Source organism: Molossus molossus, unplaced genomic scaffold (genome assembly GCF_014108415.1).
Source record: "Molossus molossus isolate mMolMol1 unplaced genomic scaffold, mMolMol1.p scaffold_m16_p_7, whole genome shotgun sequence".
Taxonomy (NCBI): domain Eukaryota; kingdom Metazoa; phylum Chordata; class Mammalia; order Chiroptera; family Molossidae; genus Molossus; species Molossus molossus.
In genome coordinates, this window is record NW_023425401.1 from 23,532,733 (window position 1) to 23,559,902 (window position 27,170).

Below are 27,170 nucleotides of genomic sequence, written 5' to 3' on the forward strand. Positions count from 1 at the left end.
CCTGGTGATGGCCACTAGATGTCAGGGCTACATTGTTTAAAATTTATAAATCTACAACCTAGATTAGATTTTCCGGTACAGAACAATATCGTTTACTTAAAAAAAAGAAAGAGTAAGTCAATAATCTTTTAAATTTTCATTTAATAAAATGCATAAGCCATGTATTTGTGATCACAAAACAGTGCGTGTATTTGTTAGAAGCAGCTTTTCAATCCCAAGTCATGGTTTGTACAAAGCAGGAATGACCCATTGACAACTGAGTGCTGAGGACTTTGTTTTTTTCTTTTGTAATTGAGATTTTTTTCCCTTTCATGTAGGCAGTTAATGTGTTATGTTATTACCTGTAGGGAATTTGATTCATGGTGTTATTTTCCTCCCGCTCCCTCATCCCTTCCACATACACTTTTGCTGATCGAATTGGAACTGTAGAAGCTTTGGGTTCAATTCAGCCATGTGCTTTGGGGCCAGCCTCGTTCTGTTGTGCTATGTATTCTGGTCTGTTGTCAATTATGAGTTCGGCGAGTAGATTCTGATTGACAGGGCATGTTTAGTCCCACGTGTATTGGAAAGTGATTGTGGAGCACCAGCTAAGTTACACAGATAAGAATACAGTCCTGGGAGAGTAATCCTCACTTCAAATAGAAGGCAGCACAGCTGTGATTTTATTGTAGTTTCTCTTCCTCCATTAACAGAATTGTAAAAGCTATTCTGTTTTAAATAATAGCTGTGTTAGTGCACAAATTAGAAATGTAGTTTATCAGAACATGTTTTATCAAGTGCTAGAGAGGAAGAGTCATTTCCTTTCTCTTACAGGAAGTTTGTCAAACTTTATCATACCGGCATCAAGTGGTACAGTCACTTAGATCTGATGGAAATAGAGTTTGGGTGGCATATGTGATTTTGATTATAATAAAAGTTTATACCTGAGACTTAATCATTCTTAAACATTTTTAATAACATTTCTTTTTCCAATTTACATACATATTTGTTATTATTGATTTTTCTAGAGAGAGAAGAAGGAGAGAGAGATAGAAGCATTGATGTGGGAGAGAAACATTGATCGGCTGCCTCCTGCACGCCCCCTACTGGGGATTGAGCCCACAACCTGGACATGTGCCCTGGCTGGAAATCGAACCTGGACCTCGGTCTATGAGACGACACTCAATCCACTGAGCCGCACTGGCCTGGCTCCTAAGACATTATTTTTAAAATATCTCAATTTTAAATGAATTTTTTTAAAAAAACTGTATGTAGTAAGAAACTCTGCTCCAGTGTTTGGCAAACTTGGTAAAGGGCCACTGAGTTAATAATTGAGGCTTTGTGGGACATAGGTCTGTGTTTGACGACTCCACTCAACAGTTAAGAGCCAGAGCGTCCACGGACACTACATACATGAAGGAGCAAGGCTGCCTTCAGGAAGACTTCTCTTACAAAAGCAACCTGATGCCAGTTTTGACCCAAGGGCCATAGTTTGCTGACCTCTGATTTATTCTGTCACAAAACTGTCATATTACAAACATGAATATTTTTCATTCGTTTTGAGTCATTTAGGAGAAAGGAATCTAATACCTTTTATTTTCACTCAATTAGAGAACCCCAGCAAGACAGGACTAATGAGGAGAGAGTATGGTGACAGAGAACCCATCACACTGGTCACCGCCCTGGCTCTGTTATTAACTAAGCTCACTTTTCCATCAGCCATTCTTTCTAGAGAAAGAGAAGATAGTCAAGAATATTCCGCTCTTTGTAATATTCTCTCAGTACAGACATTTTTTCCCCGAGAAAAACAAGATGATTAATAATGCTTACGTTCCTGAAATCTATAGTCTTAGATCTGTGCTAGATTTTTCAAGAAAAATTCCCAAATTTATATTTTTATGTAAACAGGAATACACATTTAAATAGGAGCCTTACTTGAAATCAAACTACCTTAAGTTCTAAATCTTGAGTTTTTATGCCCACATGTGACTTCTATAATTTTAGAATGAGATATGTATTTTGATTTCGCTGTATGTGCTCACGGAATCCTGGCTTTTAATCCCTGTAGGTAGTCTAAGCTTTGCCATCGATTGCAATGTTTTAGGGCACATTTTTTTGCCTGACTCCATGAAGGAAAAGTCATCGTTTGTTTTGCCTCCTGACTGCTGATGAAATGTGACCCCTGATGAACTCTGACTATGACGGAGAGCAGAAGGTGGGGTGCTCTGAGTTATAGTCGGAAAACGGATGTGCTACACTCTGGTCCGTGCTTTAATTTCACGAGTTGTTGTTCTTCTGTTTGAGCATAGACATTGCTCAATCTAGAAATGAGTGACGAAGCTGGATGCATTCAACAGCACTGGGGACTCCAGACTAGGTCATTCGAGGAGAATGGCTGGGGTATGACACACTGTCGAGTTTGCATGTGAACCCCGAGAATGGCAGGGTCTGAGCCTGACTCCAGAAAGTGTGATCTGGAGATAAGAGCCGATTGTAACCCCAGTTAGAATTTCAAAACTTCTCCCGGCACCCCCGTTGCCCAGTCCTGACAGAACTCGGCATTAGTCTCACAGAGAAGTTTCTTTCATAGTTCTAGAACAGTAAGGTAATTTAATGGTTCTTATTCTTGAATGAGTTGGAATCGATTTGCAACATTAGCTCTTCTGTGTGTTATAGTCGAAGTCCGTTGAAACAAGGTACGGCTAGGCGTGACTGTGCCAACAGTGACATTTCTCCTGGAGGTCTTTTGGAGAAAATGGTATTCTTGATCAGAATCCTCGTTCAGATGGACACTATATGCGATCCTGAATGTATGCATTCGGGGGGAAAAACGAAAAGTTTAGATACCATTATTGATAATGAACTAGGTGTCAAGAGTTCCAAGAGCACCTTCCCTTTGAGACTTCCCTTGACTCCAGGGGATGAAAAGGAGAGAGGAACCTGGGCCTCTCTGTGTGAGCTTACCTCGCCATCATCGAGCAGGTCCCTGTCATCTGACAAGTACAACATTGTCTGAATATTAGGAATCATTTCTATGAAAAAATTATGGGGACAACAACTTTTTATGAAATAAAGTATGGCAAACCTACCAATGTCCTTCTGAAATCTTTTGGCTGAACCATTGGAATGTACACAACCCAACCCAATCATGTTACTCATACTTGCTGCTTACATCACACCAGACCTCTGAGGAGCTCAGTGGACTTCACAGGTCTGGTCTAATGAAGGCTCACACCATGACCTGGGTGCTCCCATTCTATTAGAGAGGAAAATAAGAAGAGAGGTGAATTGTCTTACCTACATTTTTAAAGGAGGCAACCCCCCCCCTCCTTTCTGTCTTATAAAAATGAATTCCTTTCTATGACAATAAATATTAATTTGCAGCAGAAGTACTAACAGGAACATGCTCAACTGGGTGATAGAATAGAGCAAGAGACAGATTCTCCTTCTCCCCCACCAAGTTTACAATCTTAATAAGACAAACAAGACAAGACATGAAAATACAGAGAGTTGGAGTGTAATTTGCACTGCTGAGAAGCAGTTGGCTCCTGGTTTCAATTTCTTCTCTTGAAGTCACATACATATTTCATCTTTTGCATATTTTGGCAATATATCCGGCTAAGAGCTATAAAGCTATTTAATTTGTTTTTTGGTAAAGCGTTTTATGTCTGGGTAATGGATTTGTACATCACTTGCAGCCTGTAACATGGCTAAGTGTTCTGATTGACAGGACACCCACGCTCAGACTTGTTTATTTTTGATAAGGGAAATGCCAGCTCACTTCGTCCGTATGTGCTCTTCCGCAGGACGAGGCGAATTCACACATAATGGACAATCATTTAAAAATAAAGTGATAAGAACTGTAAAAACAGTAATGCCTATGAAAATTGGATTTTTCCTTTCTCTTTTGCACTTACATTATTTCTAAGGCCTCAAACCGTTAACTTTATCAATATGTTTTTGAAAAATTAGCAACCTCATTGCACAAATGTTTTCACATCAGGATGTTTTATTCTTACATGAAGGAATAGAAATGTAAAATATATAGACAGTTTGGAAAATATAGCAAAGTTAGACAGTTACGTAAATCATTCTATTCATTATAATAAACATACTAGACGTCTTATGACTCAAGCAAAACAGAGCTGGATCCAGAACTTACTACAAAGACTATTGCGTAAGTTTTGGAAGAAAATTAAAACACTATGTGTTCTGAAGTCCTCTCCATGACACCTTCTGCAAAACTGCTTTTATTGAGAGCTTGTTTCTTTGTCAGAAAACGGAATCTGAGCATTGTCAAGGACTGTGAAGGGTCAGAAATGTATCCTGCTTACAAGTTAACAAGTTAGCTTGCCAGTTTCGTTCTGGATGCTGGCAGAGGACATGAGACTCATAGGTCAGAGACCAAGGACATTGTAGCTCACAGCAAAGCAAGCTGGAGCTTCATGCCTGCGCCAGCTCTCAGAAGGGTGACAGAGTGTGTCCCAGGTAATTCCTGTGCAGACCGTCAGAGCTTGGAACCCTGTCTTAGGGAAACTATTTTTTTTTTTTTTAATCCTCACTTGAGGACACTTCTGCATGTGTCTTCAGACAGAGAGGGAGGGAGGAAGAGAGAGAGAGAAACATCAATGTGAGAAAGACACATTGACTGGCTGCCACCCACACAACCCCAACCGGGGCCGAGAACATACTGCAACCGAGGTACGTGCCGTTAGCGGGAACTGAACGTGGAACTCTCTGGTCCACAGGCCGACGCTCCAACCGCTGAGCCAAACCGGTCAGGATGGAAACTAACATTTTTATAATGTACATTAAACACACTTGCTTAATCTTTGCTGTGATGGGAGAGATTTTTATTTTACTGAAAAGATTTTTATCTTATTTCACCCACTCTCTGCTCTGGAGGAATACATAGCTCTTGTCTAAAGCTACTTGTTATTCAGACATTTTGAAAAGATAGCCTGGAAAAAAGACGGCTCCCCTGCTTACAAAATGTGCAGAAATTTAAGAGACCCTTGGAGAATTATCTCCCTGGAAACATTTCCACTGATATTTCATATTATGATGCAAATTTGACATTTCTGGTTCTAATGTAAGAATTAGTTACTATGGATCTAATCTGGCTCTACAAATTTGATGGTGTATCTCTTGACTGGGAATAAGAAAAAGTGGTTAGGATACATTATTAATATATTTTAATCAAGAGAAACAAGATGATCTAGATACGTTTGTATTGTTCCACTACTGTAGAATTAGTATGTGCCCCAGTACTGAGTTGGTGATCAAAAAATTATTAGGTGAATGTATTCTAAGAAATATGACAACTTGTAATTATGACCTATAATTGTTTTGATAGAATACCAATAAATGCTGTCTAAAATTAATTGAATTTGATACAATTTGGTGAATGGTATATAAGGACTAGATGTTAACGAGAAAATATTGGTAACAAAATGATATGTAATAACTTCATTTAATACATTTAAACTTCTCATAAGGAGTTTAAGACATTCATAAGCATCATTATTTGAATTTATTTTAATCTTGAACAATACAGATAGAATTAATTACCTATTAGTAAAGTTGCTATTTTGATATTATATAGAGTTTTATCTAAAAGAATAAGTAATAATTGCAGTTGTTTCGCTAGAATGTGAATTATTTAAACTTAAGGGTTTATTGTGGTACCTGACTGGTGTGGCTCAGTGGCTGAGCATTGACCCATGCACCAAGAGGTCTCCAGTTTGATTCCCGGTCAGGGCACATGCCCAGGTTGTGGGTCCCTGTCCTCAGTGGGGGGCGTGCAGGAGGCGGCCCGTCTGTGTTCTCTCTCACTGATGTTTCTATTTCACTCTCTCTTTTCCTTTCTCTAAAAATCGATAAAGAAAAACATATATTTAAGTTTAATGGTGGCAAATAACTATAGTAATTATTATAAATAAATACCGTAAGGCAGTTTTAATATTTTTACTACTTTTCTATGAGATTAAAATTATTCCTATTTTACAAAAAAAAGAGGAAAGTATTATTATGTAATGTAGGTCTTTAAAAATGTTTATTTTAAAAATTTTACTATTGGAGACATGAAAAAAATATATTAATATAAACTGTAACATAGAGGGGATTCCCAACTGAAGCCTTAGAATTGCACCAGTGACTGACCTTTAAGAATTATTCCTTATTATCCCACCCTTCATCCTCCCTATAAGACCTAACCACCATCAAAAAATGTGCGTATTATGACTACTAAGCAAGGGTTAACATTTTCTTCTCAAGTTTTCGTTTGTAAGTCTCTTCCACTCATTTTCTCTTTCTTCCTTCACGTATTTGTTTATGGAATTGTGCTAAGGATAAAGTATTCAAAGTCGAGGCAGACACGTCCCTCGGTTTGGCAGGTCATTAGGACGGTTTGGGACATGCTGTTGAACTGCTGACATGAGACAAAAATTTGTGGGTTGCTATAGCATCCGAGATTTGTTAGCAGGATCTCATTGCACCAGAGCACATGTGTTTTTCTAGACTCTGTGGCGACCTTGGAGAAAGTCAGGGATGAAATAACAGATTGTCTTCAAGCGCTTTCGTCCAGCTCTGAATTTTATTGGCAGTTACATATTCCACTGTTTATTTCATTAAGTGCAATCTGTTTCTCTTACGTCCCTTGCAGAACGTGAAAGATGATGGACAGCATGTGTGGAGACTCAAGCACTTTAACAAACCTGCCTACTGCAACCTCTGCCTGAACATGCTGATCGGGGTTGGCAAGCAGGGCCTGTGCTGCTCCTGTGAGTATGTGTCCTGCCCGGACGTCATCAGCCCCGTGAGCACAGGTTCATATTCACGGACTGGCCCCATTTGTAGGTGGAGACTGTGATTTATCCCTTCCTCCGGTGGGCATGTTTCTGAATATTTAGGTCACTGGTGTTTTCACTTTCTTCCGTTTTGGAAAACTCTCTCTTAGGAAAGAGCTAAGAACATTTTTCAGCTCGTGAGCCATTTTCCTTCCATCATTTAATTTATTCGTTGTTCCCATTTCTACTGAGATTTTTATAAAAATTTCCACTGGTTTATCTTATTTATATCTAACTCAGATTTATCTTTTTTTTTTTTTCTTTCTTCTTTCTAAGTTAGCCATTTTATTCACATTGATTTCTCCTAATGAGTCCATTCCTTGGGTCTTTTAGAAACAGTTAAATTCATTGGCTGTCAATTTGCATTCAGATTAAGAAATCACAAGAAATACAAACTCATCCTACCACTCAGGCACATTATTTATTTATTTAAAGCATTTTTTTTTTCTTATTACTTTTTAGAGAGAGAGGAAGTGAGAGGGAGAGGGAGATAGAAACATTGATGAGAGAGAACATCTATTGGCCGCCTCTTGCATGCCCCCCACTGGGATTTGCCCCACAACCTGGGCATGTGCCCTGACTAGGAATCGAACCAGCGACCCTCTTGATGCAAAGGTCGACGCTCAACCATTAAGCCACACCAGCCAGGCAGGCACTTTATTTTTAATGCTATCATGAAGAAACTTCCCATGGGAGTAATGGATATTAGAACCCAGAACCCTGCCACTCCGTGAGTTGTGGCCATAACTTTCATTTCAGGACACTTATCTTTGCCGTTTTCATTGTGTTCTATTAAGTGAGTGCTGCCCAGTAAAATTTTCTAATAGTTTACTTTACAATTAATTTGTAAGAAACCTAAGTGTTTTTACATCTACACCATGTATGCCTGAGAAATGTTGGCATCCCCAGATGCCTCTGTGGAAACAGAGGGTATGTTGTGTCCTCCTTCAGAGGGTATGAAGTTGTCCTGGTCCAGCAGTTTGTCCATCGACACCCTTTTGCGCTAAGTTTATTAACACATCCTATTTTTGTGTATTTATAGTAAATCTAATATCTTCCTTGGCTTCCACACAATATGTCATTTTCAGGTATTATTTTTAGCTAGCAGCTTCTTTGGTAGTATATTTGGGAATTGACTTTCAGTTGTATTATTTAACATTAAAAACCACATTTCAAGGCCACGTTTAAGTGATTTCTTGTTCAAGGACTTTAGTAAAGTTACATGAAATCTCCTGGTGTTGACTTTAGAGGGGCAGGTTCTGGTGCTTACCTTTGAAAGACTGGTTTCACCAGGACATTCTCCATGTACAGGGGAACTACTCTGTTTTTAGAGTTCTGGTATTTGTAAGAAAAATAATTTTTCACGGTGAATTTTTTTGATGGGAGTATAGAAAACAAAATAACTTTCAAGTAAGGTGAGAGATGTTATAGAGAATATTTGCTCACACATTTTAACCAATTAGTGGAGCAACTGCAATACCCTTGACATTTGTGTCAATATGGAAGAGAAAACAAAGTATGTTTTCTTCCTCGGTGTTGCCAAAGGAATCGCAGATGTGGATAACAGGAAAAAGTTTTACTATGTAAATATTCTGTGGCTTTAGAATTTTTTGTTCTAATTTCATGCAGTGGTTAGTTTTTTTGGTTGTTGTTAAGAGGGCTACATGATTGTTTTAGATTAAATTTTTATTCTGTATTTCATGCATTGAGAACTCCCGATTGTTCTTCTATTAAAAGAACATTTGTATATGACCCTAAGTTATTTTCAGATCCAAGCCATGAGATAATGAAGATGCCAGTGAAATACATGTCTCAGTTTTACATCACAATTTGCATCTATACACACACACACACACACACACACACACATATATATATTTGTAGGCCTATAGATACATATTTGCATATAAATATAAAGTTTTGCTTTTGTGTATACGTTTTTATCACATACTGCCTGGAATGGTTGTTCGTTTGGGACAAACAGTGCCATGGTGACAAATGAGGGACGAACTGTTCCTAAAGGCCTGGCATGTATGATGAAATCAATTCTCTGGAAATAGACTAATCAGCCATTTAAGGTTTAGATAAGTCAATAGACCAAATAGCATAAACTCATGGGCTTTTATTCCCATGCCTGCCAGCTGCTCTCGTGCCTATGCTTCGTAAACTATAGATCTTCTCTTCTAGCAAATGACACCAAGCCATTTGGCAGCCATCAATCTGTCTTTAATATTTTTGTCATCTGGAAGTTATTGTGCAAAATTTGAGGGGGTTCTGATTTAATTAAGCATTTCCTGCTATGCCATGATAGAGGAGTCTTGGTTTTTCACATGCATAATATTTCCTGTGCTAATTGGTCTTTTGTATTCCATGGTCAAAACAGTCGGCTCGGACTTTTCCTTGATGTGGCTGATTGGATTGATTCCGGAGCAGTGGCTCTGAAATGAGATTCTGTTAATGTCATTCTTTCCCCGTAAAACTGCCACGGGGAGCAGGATGGGCTCTGACGAGGGCTTTGTGTTCCCTTGCAGTTTGCAAGTACACCGTGCACGAGCGCTGTGTGGCCCGCGCGCCTCCTTCGTGCATCAAGACCTACGTGAAGTCCAAGAAGAACACGGACGTGAGTGTGGCCGCGCCGAGTCCCGGGGGCGGCGTTTGTGGGCGCCCCCTCTGACCGTGCTCTCCTCTGTTCCAGGTCATGCATCACTACTGGGTCGAAGGCAACTGCCCGACCAAGTGCGACAAGTGCCATAAAACCGTCAAGTGTTACCAGGGCCTGACAGGACTGCACTGTGTTTGGTGTCATATCACAGTGAGTAGCATTGGAAACGCGTCTCTAGAACTCACTCACGTTCAACACGGTATTTTCATGCTCTCCGAGGTCCCACCCTAGACGAGCGCCCTGAATTCAGACTGAGCATCAGACCAACCATGGGCGTTTCTGATTTCATCTGACTCCCAAAGGGATAAGGGTCGGAGTTAGATTTCGACCCTGGGTTCCTCATGGAACCCAGAATTGTAGAGCTAGTGGACGTCATACAATTTTCAAGTTGCGCTCCATGGAACCACAGAGTGACCATGAAAGTAACCAGAAACCACGCAAGGGGTGGGCAGTCAGAGTGGGACACTGACTGGGCAGAGTTCAACTCTCCCTCCACTCCGCAACCCTGTTTTGGTAGAGTTTTCTGTTGTGCATCTGTAAGTTTATTTTAATGACAGAATCTCTGGGCTTGAAAAGGGTAGAAGAATGAACAATGAGGTGCAAATCTTTAATTATATAGTGAAACGAAAGCAGAGCAGATTGATCTTGACCACGGGGCCAGAGAGAGAGGCAAGTGGTTCACATTTCATTCTTGGTGCTTCTAAGAACTCACTTGTCCCTTCTTTGCAACATGCTGTTCCCTTGTTCCTTCCATTCTATCATAAGTTGAGGGATAAGAGATGAAGGGGTAAACTCATTTATGGTATTGACAGTAGAAAAAGTAGAGGTAAATAGGTCTTTCCTGGGAAACAGGACTTCACTGGGTTTGCATGATTGCTAAAGCCCAGTGCAAATAACCTCTGAAATAAATGAAGTTGTTAGATGGTACCTCTAGTGTTTCATGTTTATTTTCCGGAGATTAATTAGAATGGTGAACATTTTCAAGAATCGCCAGTTTTGACAACAGTAAAAATCATTTATAGGACTTATTTTTCTTTTTTCAGTTGGTTTTGTTGTTTTTTCTAGCTAGTGTTGAGTCCTCTTGTTCTTGCTTTTGCAGGAATGAAACAGTAGGGGGCACTGCTTTGGTTCAGCAAATGAGATTCTCTGTAGTGTCCTTCACTCCCTCCGCCCCATTTAAAACTTTTTCTTACACACACACACACACACACACACACACACCCCGGATAAAGAGAAAAACAAACTGTGGCTTGCATTTCAAAAATAAAATTAAGTCTCTTTTTAAAAGTGAACACATTTTCTTCAGTCGTTTTCAGCTATTAGTTCAATTGTATTTACATTTGAAATTTCTTTACATATGCAAAACAGTTTTATTTTGTGAAGTGTTTTGTTATAAAGTATCCAAAATGATTTAAATTACACATATGAATTACTCAAACACAATGAGTTTTCAGTTTTAAGAAAACCACCATGTTTTTAAAAATCTATGTGCATTAAAAAGAGTCAGATTTTTTGCTCTATATCTATAAAACCTATAATTTTTATTTCAGATCTTTTAGGAGCCTGCTCCTCTTATTTTTCCTGTGTAGCGCTTTTTCACTAGTTATATTTTTAACATAAATTGAGATTGGAGAATATCAGAATTTATTTCTTCTTTGTGTTTCAAGTTATTTTCTCATTCTTCATCAACTTCAAATGTAATGTCTTAAGTTTATAATTTTTCTTGATTTTTTCATTTCTTGAAAGAAATCAGTTGTTTTAAATGTGTACTCAGCTTGAATGTTCTAAAAATATGCATTGCTACCTCTCAATATAAAAGCTTTCGGAGTTTCCTTTATCTGACTCCTCCCCTCCCGTCCCCATCTGGTCTTTGTGAAGTTTATCTTCCACCTCTCCAGCCTGTGGGAATCCCTCTCCTCAAAGCCACCAGTGCCAGACATCTCTTACTGATACTCACATTTAGAAATTATTTTTTTATTCTATACTCCATTTTGTTTTTCTCATTTTCTTTCCTTTGGTTTAACAGTTTCTCTAATCTGTGACTCCAAAATCTTACATTTCTAGCTCAACTGTTGGCCAGTTAGACATTTATATCTGGTCTTGATCCCGTCCCTCTTGCAAGAAACTAGGCCCTTCCTCTTACAAGCAAAAGAGTTTGACTTCAGAATAAACTCTACTTTTAAAAATCTATGGGTTTTTATGCTTAAATCCATTCAAACAACAGGCCCTAACATCTAATTCTTAACGAAAGTTCAAGGTGTAGCCCTGGCCGGTTTGGCTCAGCGGTTGGAGCGTCGGCCTGCGGTACAGAGAAACCCCGGTTCGGTTCCCGCTAAGGGCATGTACCTCGGTTGCAGTTTGTCCCTGGCCCTGGTTGGTCGTGCGGGTGGCAGCCACTCGATGTGTCCCTTCACGTCGATGTTTCTCTCTCTCTCTCTCTCTCTCTCTCTCTCTCTCTCTCCCCCTCCCTTCCTCCCTCCCTCCCTCCCGCTCTATCTGAACAAAAAATGGAAAAAATGTCCTTGGGTGAGGATAAAAAAAAAAAAAAAAGTTCAAGGTGTACTTCAAGATAGTTCTTTTCGTTGACCGTGGAAGAACACATTATGAACTAGAAATTATATCCACGAGCCCCACCCAGGAAACAAGCCAACCATGAGCACTGCGGTTCAAGGCCAGGTCTGAAAAAAATGTCTGCCCTCTTGCTAAGCTGCCTCAATTCTGAGGCTTCTAGTCCACCTCAGGCTTATTTCCTGTTAACCTTGATCTCAACGGGTCCCAGGGGCACTTGGGTCGCAAAACAAGAATTGCACAATAAACAAGAGTTCTTATATATTCAGAAAAATGTATAGCCTTCTCAAAAATAATTTTAATGTCTATGCACATTTAGCTTTTTTATTTTAAGCAATTATAAGGACTAATTAATATACTGATTTTGTGCCTAGGTTAAACAGAATCATTTACTTAGACCATTAGTATATTTTGAATAATTCATACTTTGCTCTTTAACCACTATGTGAAAATTTTAGTATAGAGTTGACTTGCTCTTGGCTGACGCTTACTTACTACTAATGATTGCCCTTAAACAAACTGAACCTACTTTCTCATGTTGTTTTACTTCCTGGAAAGGGCTATTCATTTAGCAAAGACCTAGTAGAAGTTGTGGAACCGATGGAATATGGCACCGTCAATGTGGCACTTTAAAAAAGCCCATCCAAATGAAGTCCCAGAGGAATAGATTGCAGGGAGAAACCAAGAGAATGAGAGTTGATGTCATTTCAGGGTTTTCCAAATGCTATACCTTCCTTTATAAATTACCTTTGGAAATGTTTGAGTCTTTGATGTCAGACTGACCAGATTCTTAAGATGGTCTTTCTTCAACAAATAAGATAATAGTTGTGTAATCTTTTTCTAGGTATGTAAAGGTTTGGGGCAGTCTCCTGATGTGTAAAATAGAGTTACTGATACCTATACTGTAGGATTGTTAATAATAATTCAATGAATAGATATAGTTAGGACAGAAGCTCAGACATAGTAATTGCTCTGTAATTGACAATCATTATTATAGTGAAACCTGGGTCACAAATAGTGTGTGGGGTCACAAAACCCAAGTCCTAGCTCCCAGAAGACACCTCATGGATATTACTCATGCTGTTCCTCTCTCACCCTCTGGAAGGAGCCGGTTGTCCAGTCAAAGTCAGAACAGCACTTACATGTCCAGAACCATGTGGTCTTGAGTCTCACTAAATCCTACACAAAGCTGAATTATTTATGATTCACAAATAGCAAGTGTTCCAACTCTCTTTTCTATCAGACATGGGATCATCATGCTTGTAGTCATTGGAAATAGAGTTAGAAGTCAATTTATTTTGTTCTTGTCTTTCACCTTTATCTCATGTAGTCAACCTATCACTGAGACTTGAAATTTTCTCCTTAAAATATCTCTCAGAGTTGAGTTTTTGTCTCCATCTTTCACAGCCCAAGTGCAAGCTCTTAGCACCTCTTAACTAGATTAGATCAAAATCTCTTGGCTTATCTCCCTAACAGAAGGTACTTTTCCTATAATGCAGGCTGCTTACCATCTCCAAAATCATCTTCTGAAAATACTAGTTTATTATCATATGCCACCTTCAGCAACCTATAATAGTTCTGTGATAATAAATGCAGCCTTCACCTCCTATCCCAACCTGCTTTTCATTTCCTCAAATATCAGACCCCAGCTTAAGGCTCAGGGCGTATATAATATTCCCCTCTCTGCACAGCTCCTTATTTAGTTGTGCATATTTGCTGACAGTTCCTCGGGGAGGTCATGCTCCCTTGCTAGCTGTTACTTTGCTTGATTTATTCCCTTTAGTGCACCTGCTTTGAATTTTTACTACATCTTAAAAACCAAATTAAATTCCACATCTTCCTGGAAATTTTTCTTGACACTAATATTTATTTTTTTCTGAATACTTTCTGTACTTTTAATCCACATCTAAAGGAAAGGCTGGTTGTATGTCTGCATGCTGACATTGTCTACACTGCTAGACTACAATCTCATTCAGCTCTGGTCCAATACACACATCTTTTTCCTAATAACCCCAAGTTCTTGATGGACGTTAGAAAAGGTCCTCAATAAGTTAAATTTAATGACTGGTATGTTATATACTATTCTTACTGTTAATGTACATTTTAAATGTATGACACAAATTTAGTTTTTAGGAAATCCTGTAATAGTCAAATCTGCATCAGATATACCTATTATATATATTTAGACAAATTCTTAAAGATATACCCATTATTATACCCCTTTTTAGTCAGTACTTTGGTTTATTGATATTGTAGTTATAAAGCTAGGCTTTCAGAATTGAATTCTATCTTCTTCAGTAAATCTGAGTAGTTAAAGAAATAAAAACAGAAAAATTCTAGGTTATAACCTTGAAAACTATTTTCTAACCTTTAGACAATCACTTTTCTGTGGTTCATAATCCAATTAGCCTGGTTATGTGTCCTCATTTGTTCATTCCTTCTCTTGTTTGCATCTCCTGATTTTTAAGATTCTACTTTTTATACCTATTTATTTCTTTTTTGAGTATATTTCCTTGACACTCTATTTAAAACATGTAATTTGCTCCTGGTTGTAGTATAATGTCTCCACCCAGGTTGGACTCACCAGAATAAGAGTGTGCTGCACTTTATGTGAGCACGACAAAAAAAAGCCTCTATTATGGCTATGAATTATTTACTTTTGATATTATCATGTAGGGCTACTATTTTTATTAAAATATTAAGCTCCTCCCAGTAATGTTTAAAGGTTTTCAATGCCTTTCCAATAGAAATGCTTATACTTTAGTAAATGCTAGAAATAAGATAGCACCCAAAAATAGCTGGTGTTAGAGACATAAGAGTGTATATTCAGGATAATTGTTCTGTAATTTAGTTGTGAGTGTAGCTTCCACCTACTTTACCACCATTTTGGATCTTGCAAACTCTTTTTTCTTGATTTGTGCACTTCTTTTCATTTTTTGTTTGTTTTCTACTTTTATTTTCAATTACAGTTGACATGCATTATTATATTAGTTTCGACTGTATCCCCCAGTGTTAGACATTGCATAACTTACTAAGTAATCATCTTGATAAATCTCACACCCATCTGACACCATACAAAGTTATTACAATATTATTTACTATATTTCTCTGCTGCATTTTACATCCCCATGACTATTCTACAACAACCAATTTGTACTTCTTAATCCTTTCACCTTTTTCACCCATCTCCTTAAACCCCCTCCTATCTGAAAACCATCAAAATGTTCTAGTGTCTATGAATCTGTTCTGCTAGTTTGTTTTATTTTTTTTTAGATTCAATTATTGATAGATATGTATTTATTGCCATTTTATTGTTTGCATTTTTTATCTTTTTTTCCCTTCTTTTTAAAGAAGACCATTTAACATTTCATATAATACTGGTTTGTTGATGATGAACTCCTTTAGCTTTTTCAATTCTGAGAAGCTCTTTATCTGACCTTCGATTCTAAACAATAGCTTTACTGGGTAGAGTAGTCTTGGTTGTAGGTTCTTGCTTTTCATCACTTTGAATATTTCTTGCCAATCCCCTTCTGACCTCCAAAGTTTCTGTTGAAAAATGAATTGACAGTCTTATGGGAGCTCCTTGTAGGTAATAAATTGCTTTCTCTTGCTGCTCTTAAGATTCTCTCTTTGTTTTTAACCTTTTGTATTTTAATGATGCTGAGTCTTTGTGTGAGCCTCTACATTCCTCTTGTTTGGGACTCTGTGATTCTTGGACTTGTATGTCTGTTTCCTTCACCAAATTAGGATAGTTTTCTATCATTATTTTTTCAAATAGGTTTTCAATTTCTTGTTCTTTCTCTTCTCGTTTTGGCACTCCCATGATGCGAATATCAGTAAACTTACAGTTGTCTCAGAGGCTCCTCACACTATCCTCAATTATTTTTTTCTTTTGTTGTTCTAATTGGGTGTTTTTTGCTTCCTTATATTCCAAATCACTGATTTGATTCTTGGCTTTATATACTGTACAGTTGATTCCCTATAATGCAGTCTTCATTTCAGTTAGTGTATCCTTCATTTCTGACTCATTTTTCATGCTGTTGAGATTCTCTCTAAGTTCATTGAGCATCATTATAACCAGTATTTTTGAACTTTGCAATTAATAGATTGCTCGTCTACATTTTTAGTTCTTTTTCTGGAGTTTTGTTCTGCTCTTTCATTTGGAACATGTTTCTTTGTCTCCTCATTTGGGTAGCTTCCCTGTGTTTGTTTGTATGTATTAAATAGAGCTGCTATGTCTCCCATGCTTGGTCGAGTGGCCTAATACAGTACTTGTCCTGTAGGGTCCAGCGGCACCGCCTTTCCATTCACCTGAGCTGGGCATTCCAGGTGAAACCTCTATTTGGGCTCTGCACACCTTTCTCCAGATTACTATTGGCATGTTAGTGGGAGGAATTTACTACCCCCAGGCCAATCAGCTGCAAGGAATGGCTGCAACTGCAGGCCACCAACCTGTGACCACCGTGGAGGATTAGTTGTTCAGGGACGCATGCCATCGAGCAGGACTTACTGTAGAGGGGCTCTGGTGCCTCCTGTCTTCACCCCTTGAGTGTGTTGCCTGTGGAGGTGGTTGAGTGGTAGTGCGTTGACATGGTCTGAGGCTGTCCTCTAGGTGCACTGGCTCTGGGGATTCCTGGGAGATATAGACCAAGGTCAGCCACCACCTTTGTTCTTCCCAGGGCCACCTAAAATGAGCTACAAAGAGATCTGCAGATGGCTGCTACTTTTGCTGAGATTGGAGGTGCCCAGGTAAGGCCAACCTGTGAACTAAGGCTGGCTGCTGCTAATGCTGGGCCTGGAGCCACTTAGTGAGAGGTATGGGCTCACTGAGGCCAGATACTGCTTGTTTGAGATGTTTTAGAAAAATCTGAAGCATGAGCCAAGACAGGCCATTTCCATGGAAAAGCCACTGGAAACAGCTTGGATGAGCCTAAAAGTTGAGTCTGGCAGGATCCTAGGGAACCACCAGGGTGGAATAAATAGTGATAGGAGGTTGATGGAGATTCAGATGCCAGACAATTCACTTCCTTTCAGTATGTCTCTGGGGCCTTTTAAGCTGCTGCTGTAATGCTGAAGCTCATTGGGAGTGAGTGTGAGTTAGTCCATGTGTAGCCCTTTAAGTCAAATACCTGGGACTCTAGAAGTCTTCATCGCCCTCAGCCTCAATCCCCACTGAATTTTTACAGCCAGAAGTTGTAGGTACTTCTCTTCTTGGCACTGGAACCTTGGGCAGCGGGCCCTTGGGTGGGGCTGGGTCCTCTCGATTTTCAGGCGTGACCTCCACGGCAGAGATAACCCTCCTGATTTGTATCTGCCACATGTGGGTGTTGGACCAGCTTGTTCGGCACCTCCACCCCTCCTGCCAGTCTCAGTGTGGCTGCTTCTTTAATTCCATAGTTGTAGGATTTCAGTCCAGCTCGATTTCAGGAGGTTCTGAATGATGGTTACTCTGTACTTATAATTCTGATGTAATTGTGCCACTTTTTTCTAAAGTATATTATATTTCAATAATTTAAAACTTCATCTCTGATTTGTAGCAAACCCACTTGCTTCTCATTGCTTGAATTTAAATGTCTCTTGTGCAGTCCTTTACCAGTCTTTATCAGGGGATCAAAAAATAAAATCACATCACATGCCCTCCTAACCTTACCAACACATCCTCTAGAAAGATGAAACCTGACTGATCTCTTCCTCATCAAGACATAAGAATGTATAATTCACCAAATGTTCCTCTAATTCAGGTCATTTAGTGTGTGTGTGTGTGTGTGTGTGTGTGTGTATGTGTGTGTGTTTTCTTTTTCTTTTCAGAAGAATGACTTATTTCACTTTTTGTCCCTCAAAATTCTTACAAAAATATGTTTTTCACCCTGTGTTCTGTTGACTTCTTAGATTCCACTGCTTCCTTCTCAGGACAGTACCCCCAGTTTTTTCTCAACTCTATTCAATAAATATACACCACCATGTGCACACACACACACACGCACACACACACACATTTTTTTCTTTATTCTTAACTTGAGACAGCTTTCCCCAATAAACAAGAAGATCGGGCTATAAATTAGATGCTATTTGAAATTGCCATAAACTCTGAAATTATTTCCAAGTGTTTAATTCACTTCCAGCAAAAGCTAGCTTATATTTTATAGATTTCCTAGATGTGGGACTGATTCTCTGAACATGAATGGAAATATTGTACATAAAATAATGACCTAAGGATTGTTATCTTACTCTGAGAAAAAGCAAAGATAACTGAACAAATATAAAAACATTTTATTTTTAATTTATTATTATTTTTAAATATGTTTTTATTGACTTTTTTTGGGGGGGGTAGAGAGAAAGGGAGAAGAGAGAAAGACAGGAACATCGATGAGAGAGAAACATTGATTGGCTGCTTCTCACTCACCTCCTACTGGGGATCGAGCCCGCAACCGGGGCATGTGCCCTGACCAGGAATTGAACTGGGACCTCTCAGTCCATGGGACAATGCTCAATCCAGAGCCACACTGGCCAGCCATAAATATATTTTAAAAGAGAGAACAATCTCATTTCTCTGGAATTCCATTGGCAATTTTATTGAAGAGGCAGGATTCATCAATGCTCTAGTTAATTTGTGTTCTTTTTTTTAAATTTTTTTTTTCTTTATTGATTTGTAGAGAGAGAGATAGAAACATGGATGAGAGAGAACATTTGCTGGCCACCTCCTGCATGCCCCCCACTGGGGATTGGGCCCACAACCTGGGCATGTGCCCTGACTGGGAATCGAACCAGCCACCTCTTAGTGCATGGGTTGATGCTCAACCACTGAGCCAAATTAGCCAGGCTAATTTCTGTTCTTGATGAGGATATTTGTGTTTACACTTTTGCTGAATTGGGATCTGGGTTAGCTTTAAGGCAATTATCAGTCTTCAGTACCTTACTGACACTGAGAAGGACTTACATATATCTTTATCTTGTCTGTAAAATGTCATCGGACAAGTTAAAGCAACTTGTTTTCATTGCTAGTTATGTTTACTGTTTTATCTTTTTAAATTATTATTGAAAAACACATGCAGAAAAGTGTACATATCTTAAGGGTAGAGTTCATAGAATTTTGTGCAAATGAACATCCGGTGTTAACTAGCATCTGATCAAGAAACAGAACATTCTCAGTAACCTAAGATTTTTTGTGGGGGTGATGGAGGAGACCTTTTAAATTCTCATATATGGTTTCTATTTTGTTGTTAATTGCTGTTTTTTTAAATTGACTTTATTTTTATTTATTCATTTATTTTGTATTTATTCTTTTATTAATTAGTTTATTTTTGTTACAGATGTTTCTTCTTTTTCCCCCCTAGACACCCTCCTCCCGATTCTGCTCCCCCCCCCCAGCATTGTAGTCTATATCCATTGGTTATGCATATATGCATATAAGTTCTTTGATGCATGTAAGTTCTTTGGTTTATCTCTTCCCTCTGCCCTGCTCCCCACTTCTGAGGTTTGTCAGAGGTTTATTTTTTAGAGCAGTTTTAACTTCACAGCAAAAATAACATTCACGTTTCACATTTTCAAATAGTCCTGGGAACTCTAAGTGTTTTCTCAATGGTGTTCACATGTTTTATTTCGTCTTCAAGCATGTTTCTGAGCAATGTGGTGAGTAAACTAGACCTACTACACAAATGTGACTCACAGCAAGTAGAATGTAGCTCTGATGTGGTGCTCTCAGCTCTGACACCCCTGATTGCAAATGATGTGATGATGTAGATGGCCACCCCAAATATATTCAGCAGCTGCGAGTTTCAGTCTTAATAAAAGTGAAAGATATCCTTCTACATTATAAGTCAATATAGACTTCTTGGGTAGGAGAATTTCCTTGTGTGTGTGTTCCTGATTCTCTGATGATGATACGGTTACTGACCTTGTAGAACATGCTACATGCTTGTGTATTCCTGCAGGATTCTGCCTCTTAGCTGCCTTGACAAAACTCACAGGTATGTGCCACGTGACAATCATACTGGAGAATCCGGTGCTAGTTTCATTTAGCTCTGCAGAGATCAGTATTTCATGGGACCAATTGTCATGACCTACACTCGGAACCCTCAGCTCCCAGTAGGAAGTTATTTCCTACACACACACACACACACACACACACACACACACACTCCCTCTCTGTTGGGCTCATTAAACATATGACTCTACCCAAGTCCTCTGTTATCTCTTTTTGGCTAGGAAGGTAGTCTAAATGCTAAAAGGCTGTTAATAAATTTATTTATTTTTTTACTATTTGTTTTTACATGTAGTAACCTTCCAATAATTATACAGAGGCTCATGATTTCCTTTTTCTTTTTTGGTACGTGCCCCTAGTGGGAAGTGATCTCGGGACTCTCTGGTCCACAGGCCTACTACGCTCCAACTGCTGAGCCAAACTGACAAGGGCTAGGCTTGTCATTTCTTAATATATCAATTGCTAATTGTTAGAAACACATGGAATGGAGACAGGGAGGAGGTTGAGGCCCTCAGACTGGTCATGTGTGGTCACCTCTGGCAAGAATTCAGAATGCCCTGCCCCTGTCTTTCATAGTCACATGTGAGGCTCTGCAACTGCAGACAGGATGACAAATCGGTACACACAAGAACTTTTATCACCCTGTACACACAAGAACTTTTATCACCCTGTACACACAAGAACTTTATCTTGGATGTTGCTATTTTTAAGGGATTCTTAGAGTCGGCATCCTCAGCTTTTAAGAGTCCGTGCAGGATCAAAAAGCAAAAGCCTTTTCTCTGTGATGCTATGGTACGGAAGAGCCTGAAGGCACAGTCGGTCCTTGGTGTTGGTACGGTTTCCACACTGGTTGGTATGTTATTTAGGACTACCATAACAAAATACTCCAAAATCGGTGGCGTGAACAACAGAAATGTGTTCTCTCCATTGTTGTGGATTTTAGAAATCCAGCATCAGAATGTCAGCTGGGCATGCTTGCTCCGGAGGCTGTGGAGAAGAAGTCATTCTTGCCTCTGTCTTCCTAGTTGTGGCGGTGGTGGCAGGCAGTCCATGTTATTCCTTGGCTCATGGCTCCATCACCGAATCTCCAGCTCTGTTGTCCCGTGGCCTTCTTCCCTCCATGTCTGTCCCTCTGTGTCCTGATTTCTCTTTTACTATAAGAATTAGGGCTCAAACTAATCCAGTATAACTTCGTCTGAACTTGAACACATCTACAAAGATCATATTTCCAAAGAGGTTCCCATTCATAGGGACCAGGAGTGAGGATTTCAACTTATCTTTGGGGGACCCAGTTCAACCACAGCACTTGGTAATCCATTCTATCTAAATCCACAATTCCAGGGCTGTGATTTATTCTAAAAAAATTGATTGAGTACAATAAGTTAATAACCTATTCAAACCAGTCAGTAATTTTTATTTTGAAGAAAATAGGCATTTGCCAAACCAGAGTGTTCATTTAATTAGCTCTGTTTTTCCCTATGGCTCCCACAGTTTCTTTCTTTCTTTTTTTTTTTTTATCCTCACCCGAGGATATTTTTCCATTTTTTTGCACAGATAGAGTGGGAGGGAGAGAGAGGAAGAGAGAGAGAGAGAGACATATCGACGTGAAAGGGACGCATCGAGTGGCTGCCACCCGCACGACCAACCAGGGCCGGGGACAAACTGCAACCGAGGTACGTGCCCTTAGCGGGAACCGAACCCGGGTCTCTCCTGACCGCAGGCCGATGCTCTAACCGCTGAACCAAACTGGCCAGGGCTCCCACTGTTTCTTTATCTTCAGCACCTCTTGCCTGATGACAAAGATCAGCAGTTCCTGATTAGATTGAACCGCTTTTTTTTAAGGAGTTTACATGCTCACAAGCAGAGCTGCTAATTCTGAATGGATGTGTAGAGGTACTTTTACTTCGTATGCTGACGCCTCATGTTCATGGCTGCAGTACAAGTCGCCTTATCTCCAAGACAGGGAGTTAGCCTGGAGAGGTTTGAGATGAAGGACAATAGAAATGCCCCTTCAGCAGAGTTCTGTCACCAACTGTCAATCAGCACTCTTTATACTCCGATCCTTAGTTGCTAATGAACTGTGACAGAGGTGAGTTTATTGTGAAGTTTAATTTAACCATGACTTAAGATGAGGGGCTTTTGAGTCAAAACTGAAACATGATGTAATTCCTTTTTTGTTTTGAAAGAGACATTTTTATTAACATGTGTACTTTTTCTAAAGTATGATATTTCGTATTGAATTGATATGGAGTGGGAGAAATCCCTAGATACATTTAAACAACTGTTTATTTTAGCAGATCTGTGTGATTCCACTAAAACCTACCACCTCAATTTTTTAAAAAACCATTTTTTAATGTACTGTGTTATAACACCTCAATTTAAACTTGTGATCAACATTGATAAAAGCATCTGTTTAGGTTCATGTATGTTGAAAAGTAAATAACACATTGTATGCTTATGCACTAAATTAATGTAGAGCTTATAAATACAATATAAAGATACATTTTTATAATGATAATCATCTTCTTATATTTATATCCTGCTCCTACTGAGATGAATCTCTGGTTACATTTACATATTGAATTACAAAGTTAAAACTAATGATGGGATCAATTATGCCCCATACTGAGCTGTGCACTTTGGAATGACTTTGAGAAAACAGGAGGGTCAAAAAAAAAAATCTTCCACAGCGCACAGTGGTTTCAAGATTATGCTAAGGAAGGACTGCAATGGCCAATAATGTGTGTTTGTCAAAGAAATCAGGCTTTTCTGGTGTAAAACCTACAGTACAATTCGAAGACAAACATTTCTGAGAATTTGAAAATATACAGGCTGGGTCATGATAATTGCCGAATGGTGTATTTAAGGTAGATATGTAAGGGCAAATATAATTTGCTTCTCTTTATGAAGCTGTTTGTTCCTGTAATTCTGTTAATGCACCTTGAAGGTATTTGCTGTATCCGAGGTGCAATGGAATCTGTCCTGTGTTGGCTGTTGTCATGAGAAACTTGACAGTGTCATTTCTCCTTCCCTAGCTGCATAATAAATGTGCTTCTCATCTAAAACCCGAGTGTGACTGCGGACCTTTGAAGGACCACATTTTACCGCCCACAACAATCTGTCCCGTGGTACTGGTGAGTTTTCCTTTTTCCTCATGCTGCTCTATCTTGGGGTCTCTGTGACTAATTGGGAGACTCTACAACTGAATGCTTCCAGAGCTGATTGTCCATTGATCGAAGCAGAATGGTGTGGAAAGAACATTCTCATTCCTTCGGAGCACACACCTTTGCCTGCTGTCTGCCCTTTCTCCTTCACGGCGCGAAGTTTAGTGAGATACACCTAACTGACGCTGACTCAGGTTCTGCCACTGAGTCATGCTGAACTTACCAGAAATTGTATAGGCAGAACTCGTCTACGTTTTACATGTTTTATAGATCTGGCTTCTCAGAATAATGAATTTATTCCTGTGCAGAATTTTGCTGGTGGTGCACATTGTGTATCTGCAATACTGAGATCTCATTTCAGTCAGAGGCTACCTAGAATGAGTACACGTACCTTGAAGAAAGCTATGTACTGCCATTAGGAGTATTTTATTTTTTATTAGTGAACAATAAATGGATATGCTAGAAAACTAATTACTTAGTTCATTAAATACACAAGTGAAAAATGCATTAGGAAGGCAAGGGAACTCTGAAAAGAATAAACCCTGATAGAAAGAGAAGCAGGTACTCAAAGATAATACGGGATTCATAATAGGTTTCAAAATCCAAAGAGTTTCTGAAATGAAACAGTTATTTTACAGAACAAACTATTTTATATCCATAATGTAGTTTTCGTTTTTAAAAACAACATGAACATTAAGTAGCTGAAACTTCAGTTTGCTAGAATAAAAATACAACTAAGAAATGTTAGACAAATACTTTTCTAAAGGTCAACTTAGAAATTAATCAAATTACTCAATTTGTACCCACTTATGATTCAGTTTGTAATTATCTATAAAATACTGGTTGGATTTTAAATGTCCTTATTTAAAATATATTTTAAATTTTTTCTTTTCTCAAACTACAGAGGTAGAGCGAAGGAAAATATCTCCACATTGCTGAGGCTAGCAATAACGAATTCTCCTTTCTTCATGTAAAATTTATTAGACATCCTGTAGTAAATAAGATTAATTAAAATTAATGAGAGCCATGTATAAATGCTTTTCATTTTAGATGAATGTTGGTGTTATTTTTATGCTTTTAAAATGTTTTCTTAAAGAGAGAAGACTTGTAGAATTTGTACATATTTTTGCTTTTTAAAAAGTGGAGTGATTCTATAGTTTAGATGAGCTCTTGCTCACATTTTTAACTGAGAAAGAATCTATTATGACACCCTGTCATCCAGCTGCCTTTGTAAGTTCTCCTCAATTCTGTGAGCCAGGGGACTACGTCTTTGGCCCACTTAGTGTCAACTTCTGGTTACATAAAGTCAAACATGAGCAGGATTCTTTTTTCATTCTATCCTTTCTTTCTTTGAGAGAATCGAAGGTAAAGAACGTGTGTCATATGAATATTCTTCTATCAATCTTGCAAAGGCTTTTATTGCTTTTAAGACAGTTTTGTTTCTGAAGGTTTATTTTTCAATCACTAAATTGTACTGCAGTTTTAATCATGATATGTATCTCACTGTTTGCTATTTTATCATTTTCTTGGTACTATCTACTCTGAAGTATTCAACACTAGTGATCATCTCAACCTTCAACTTCTGCCTTTCATTGGTTTTTATTTGTATCACATCCTCCTGGTCTTTCTTCCGTTTCTGTGGAAGCTTCCTTAGCATCTGTCCTGGATTTCAGGACTTCACCTGGCCTTTGTTGATGCTTCTCTGTCCTCTACCCTTGCATGTCACAGCTTTCTACCCTTAACTTCTTCTTCCCTCTACTTTTCCCAGTGGGATCCTGTTTATCTAGTTGATTTCATCACCCCGTTAATTTATATTTAGTTCATCTCCTTTTCTGACTCTCAAACCTATAAAACTGCAGCCTGTTGCTCTCATGCTGTTTCATGTGCCCCATGCATTATTATTACTTACTGTAATCCTAACTTATATAAGTAAATACGTAAGTAAGTAACTTATTTACTGAGCACATACACTATACCAGCAACTACACTCAACATTTATTCATTCATTCAACATGTATTTATTGAGTGTCTAGGGTGTGCCAAAAAGGATTATAGATAGGGAAAATAGCAAAAAAGTTAAATAAAATATTTTCCTTCATAGAGTTTCTATTCCAGTGGGATGAAATAGAAAATAAACGATGCACCAAGTAAATGATTTAGCACCTAATCATATGAAAATACTGGTTGAGTTTTACATGTGAAGAGCAACGTGAAAACAGGACAAGAGAAGAAATGCTGGGGCTGTGATAAAGCCGGTGGTCAGGGGAGGGTTCAGCAAGGGGATAGTTGGGTGAAGAGTGAGAGGTGGGGGGTCGCCGGGGTGGCTGTATGGGGAGAGACGTCACAGACGGGATCCTCCAGGACTTGGAAAGACAGAGGTGAGAGAAACCTGACGTAGCTGAAGGACAGCAAGGAGGCTAGGGCCTGGGCGAGCAGGGAAAGAATAGTAGAGGAGTCAACGATGTCATACGATTTTCATGTTCTGTAGCACAGTGTTTCGATTATGGGAAGATTATTAGTAATTACTCAGAATGAAGTTGCAAGCCATTAGAAGATTGGACTTACATTAAAAAGAATAACCTACCTCTGTGTTGAGGGGGGGCGACAGTGGAAAAATAACATATGACATTTCAGTTTTTTTCAGTGATAGGAACTGGGTCATTGCTGAGAGCAAGGATGGTATAAGACATGAAATGTTCAGAATTGGGAAGACGGTACACGGCATTCACCTAGAAAATGGAGGCTTAATGGTTCAAGAACATATCATGGATTGATGGAGGGTCATGGGACAGTCACTTGTTAATAATTGTAAATGTTGGACCAGACCCATAAGCTTGGATGACTGTATTTCTCATCATATTCAGTTATTGTTCTCCAATTCCATTCCAGCTCCAGGAGTAGACGAAACCCAGCACTACCTTAAAGAGACTGTGGTTCATCAGCTATGATAAAAGGAGAGTGTACTCAGGGAGCTGAGTGTATGCATGAGAGTGATCATAAGGACTGACCCAGGAATTTAAACTGGGAGATGGAGTTGACATTATGAAGGGGTTACAGTTATTGGTAATGTCGTGTGTGGATTCATTTAATTCTCACAGTGACATCATCAGGTTACTCTTACAACTATTGTCATGGGGCACCTGAGACACAGAGGTTAGGTACGTTTCCCATGTCACATGGCTCTGAAATAGCAGTTCATGATTGGAGCTCAAGAAGTAGCCCTGCGGAATTGGTGCACTGAGCTCATCATTCTCTCTCTTTCTCTAAATTCCAAAGGAGAGCTTCCCCTATTTGTCTTATCTCTGTGACTAGAACCTTAATCCCCCAACTTTCCCAAGACAGAAACCCAAGGGTCATGACCAGTGCTGCCTCATCTTGAATATCAAATTCATCATTAGGCAACCCACCTTCTTTTTTTTCCCTTTATTGATTTTATAGAGAGAGAGAAAAAGAGAGGGAGAGACAGATAGAAACATCGATGAGAGAGAACATCAACTGGCTGCCTCCTGCGTGCCCCCCACTAGGGATTGGGCCCACAACCTGGCCATGTATCCTGACCTGGAATCGAACTGGTGACCCTTTGGTGCATGTGTCAGTGCTCAACCACTGAGCCACACCGGCCGGACTAGGCAGCCCATTTTAATGTTCTTAACCCTTTTCTTTGCTCCAGCCCAACTGTAGCTCCTTATAGGTCACCCTCACTTATTGTTCCCCAGGACTGGTCCAGTCGCATGCTCACTAAGTTGCCTCCCTTCCATGGATCCTCCATTCTGCTTCCTGGACCTACTTTCAAAAATGCAACAAAATATTTTTCTGCTTAACTATATTAAAATATTTAAAATATTTTCAGTGATTCCATATTTGAATCCCAAACTCTCCATTATGGCAAACAAGACTCTAAGTAGATCAGCCCAACGGATCCTCACATATCACCTTACACACTAGACATCAAGAATAGTTTGAACTGC

The 27,170-nt window shown here is 39.0% G+C and overlaps 1 protein-coding gene across 5 annotated transcripts in view; it reads left to right on the forward strand.

Annotated features, from left to right (window-relative positions):
• Positions 1–27,170, forward strand: part of DGKB (diacylglycerol kinase beta) — a 589,512-nt gene that overhangs the window by 121,846 nt on the left and 440,496 nt on the right. For 3 of the 5 annotated variants that reach the window (XM_036246646.1, XM_036246647.1, XM_036246649.1), the window contains 4 exons: positions 6,644–6,761; positions 9,359–9,447; positions 9,523–9,639; positions 23,074–23,172. In XM_036246646.1, coding sequence (XP_036102539.1) covers positions 6,644–6,761; positions 9,359–9,447; positions 9,523–9,639; positions 23,074–23,172 — 423 coding nt within the window. Of the gene's footprint in view, positions 1–6,643; positions 6,762–9,358; positions 9,448–9,522; positions 9,640–23,073; positions 23,173–23,760; positions 23,764–27,170 lie in introns of all 5 variants that reach the window. The other 2 variants (XM_036246648.1, XM_036246650.1) reach the window with 1 other exon arrangement.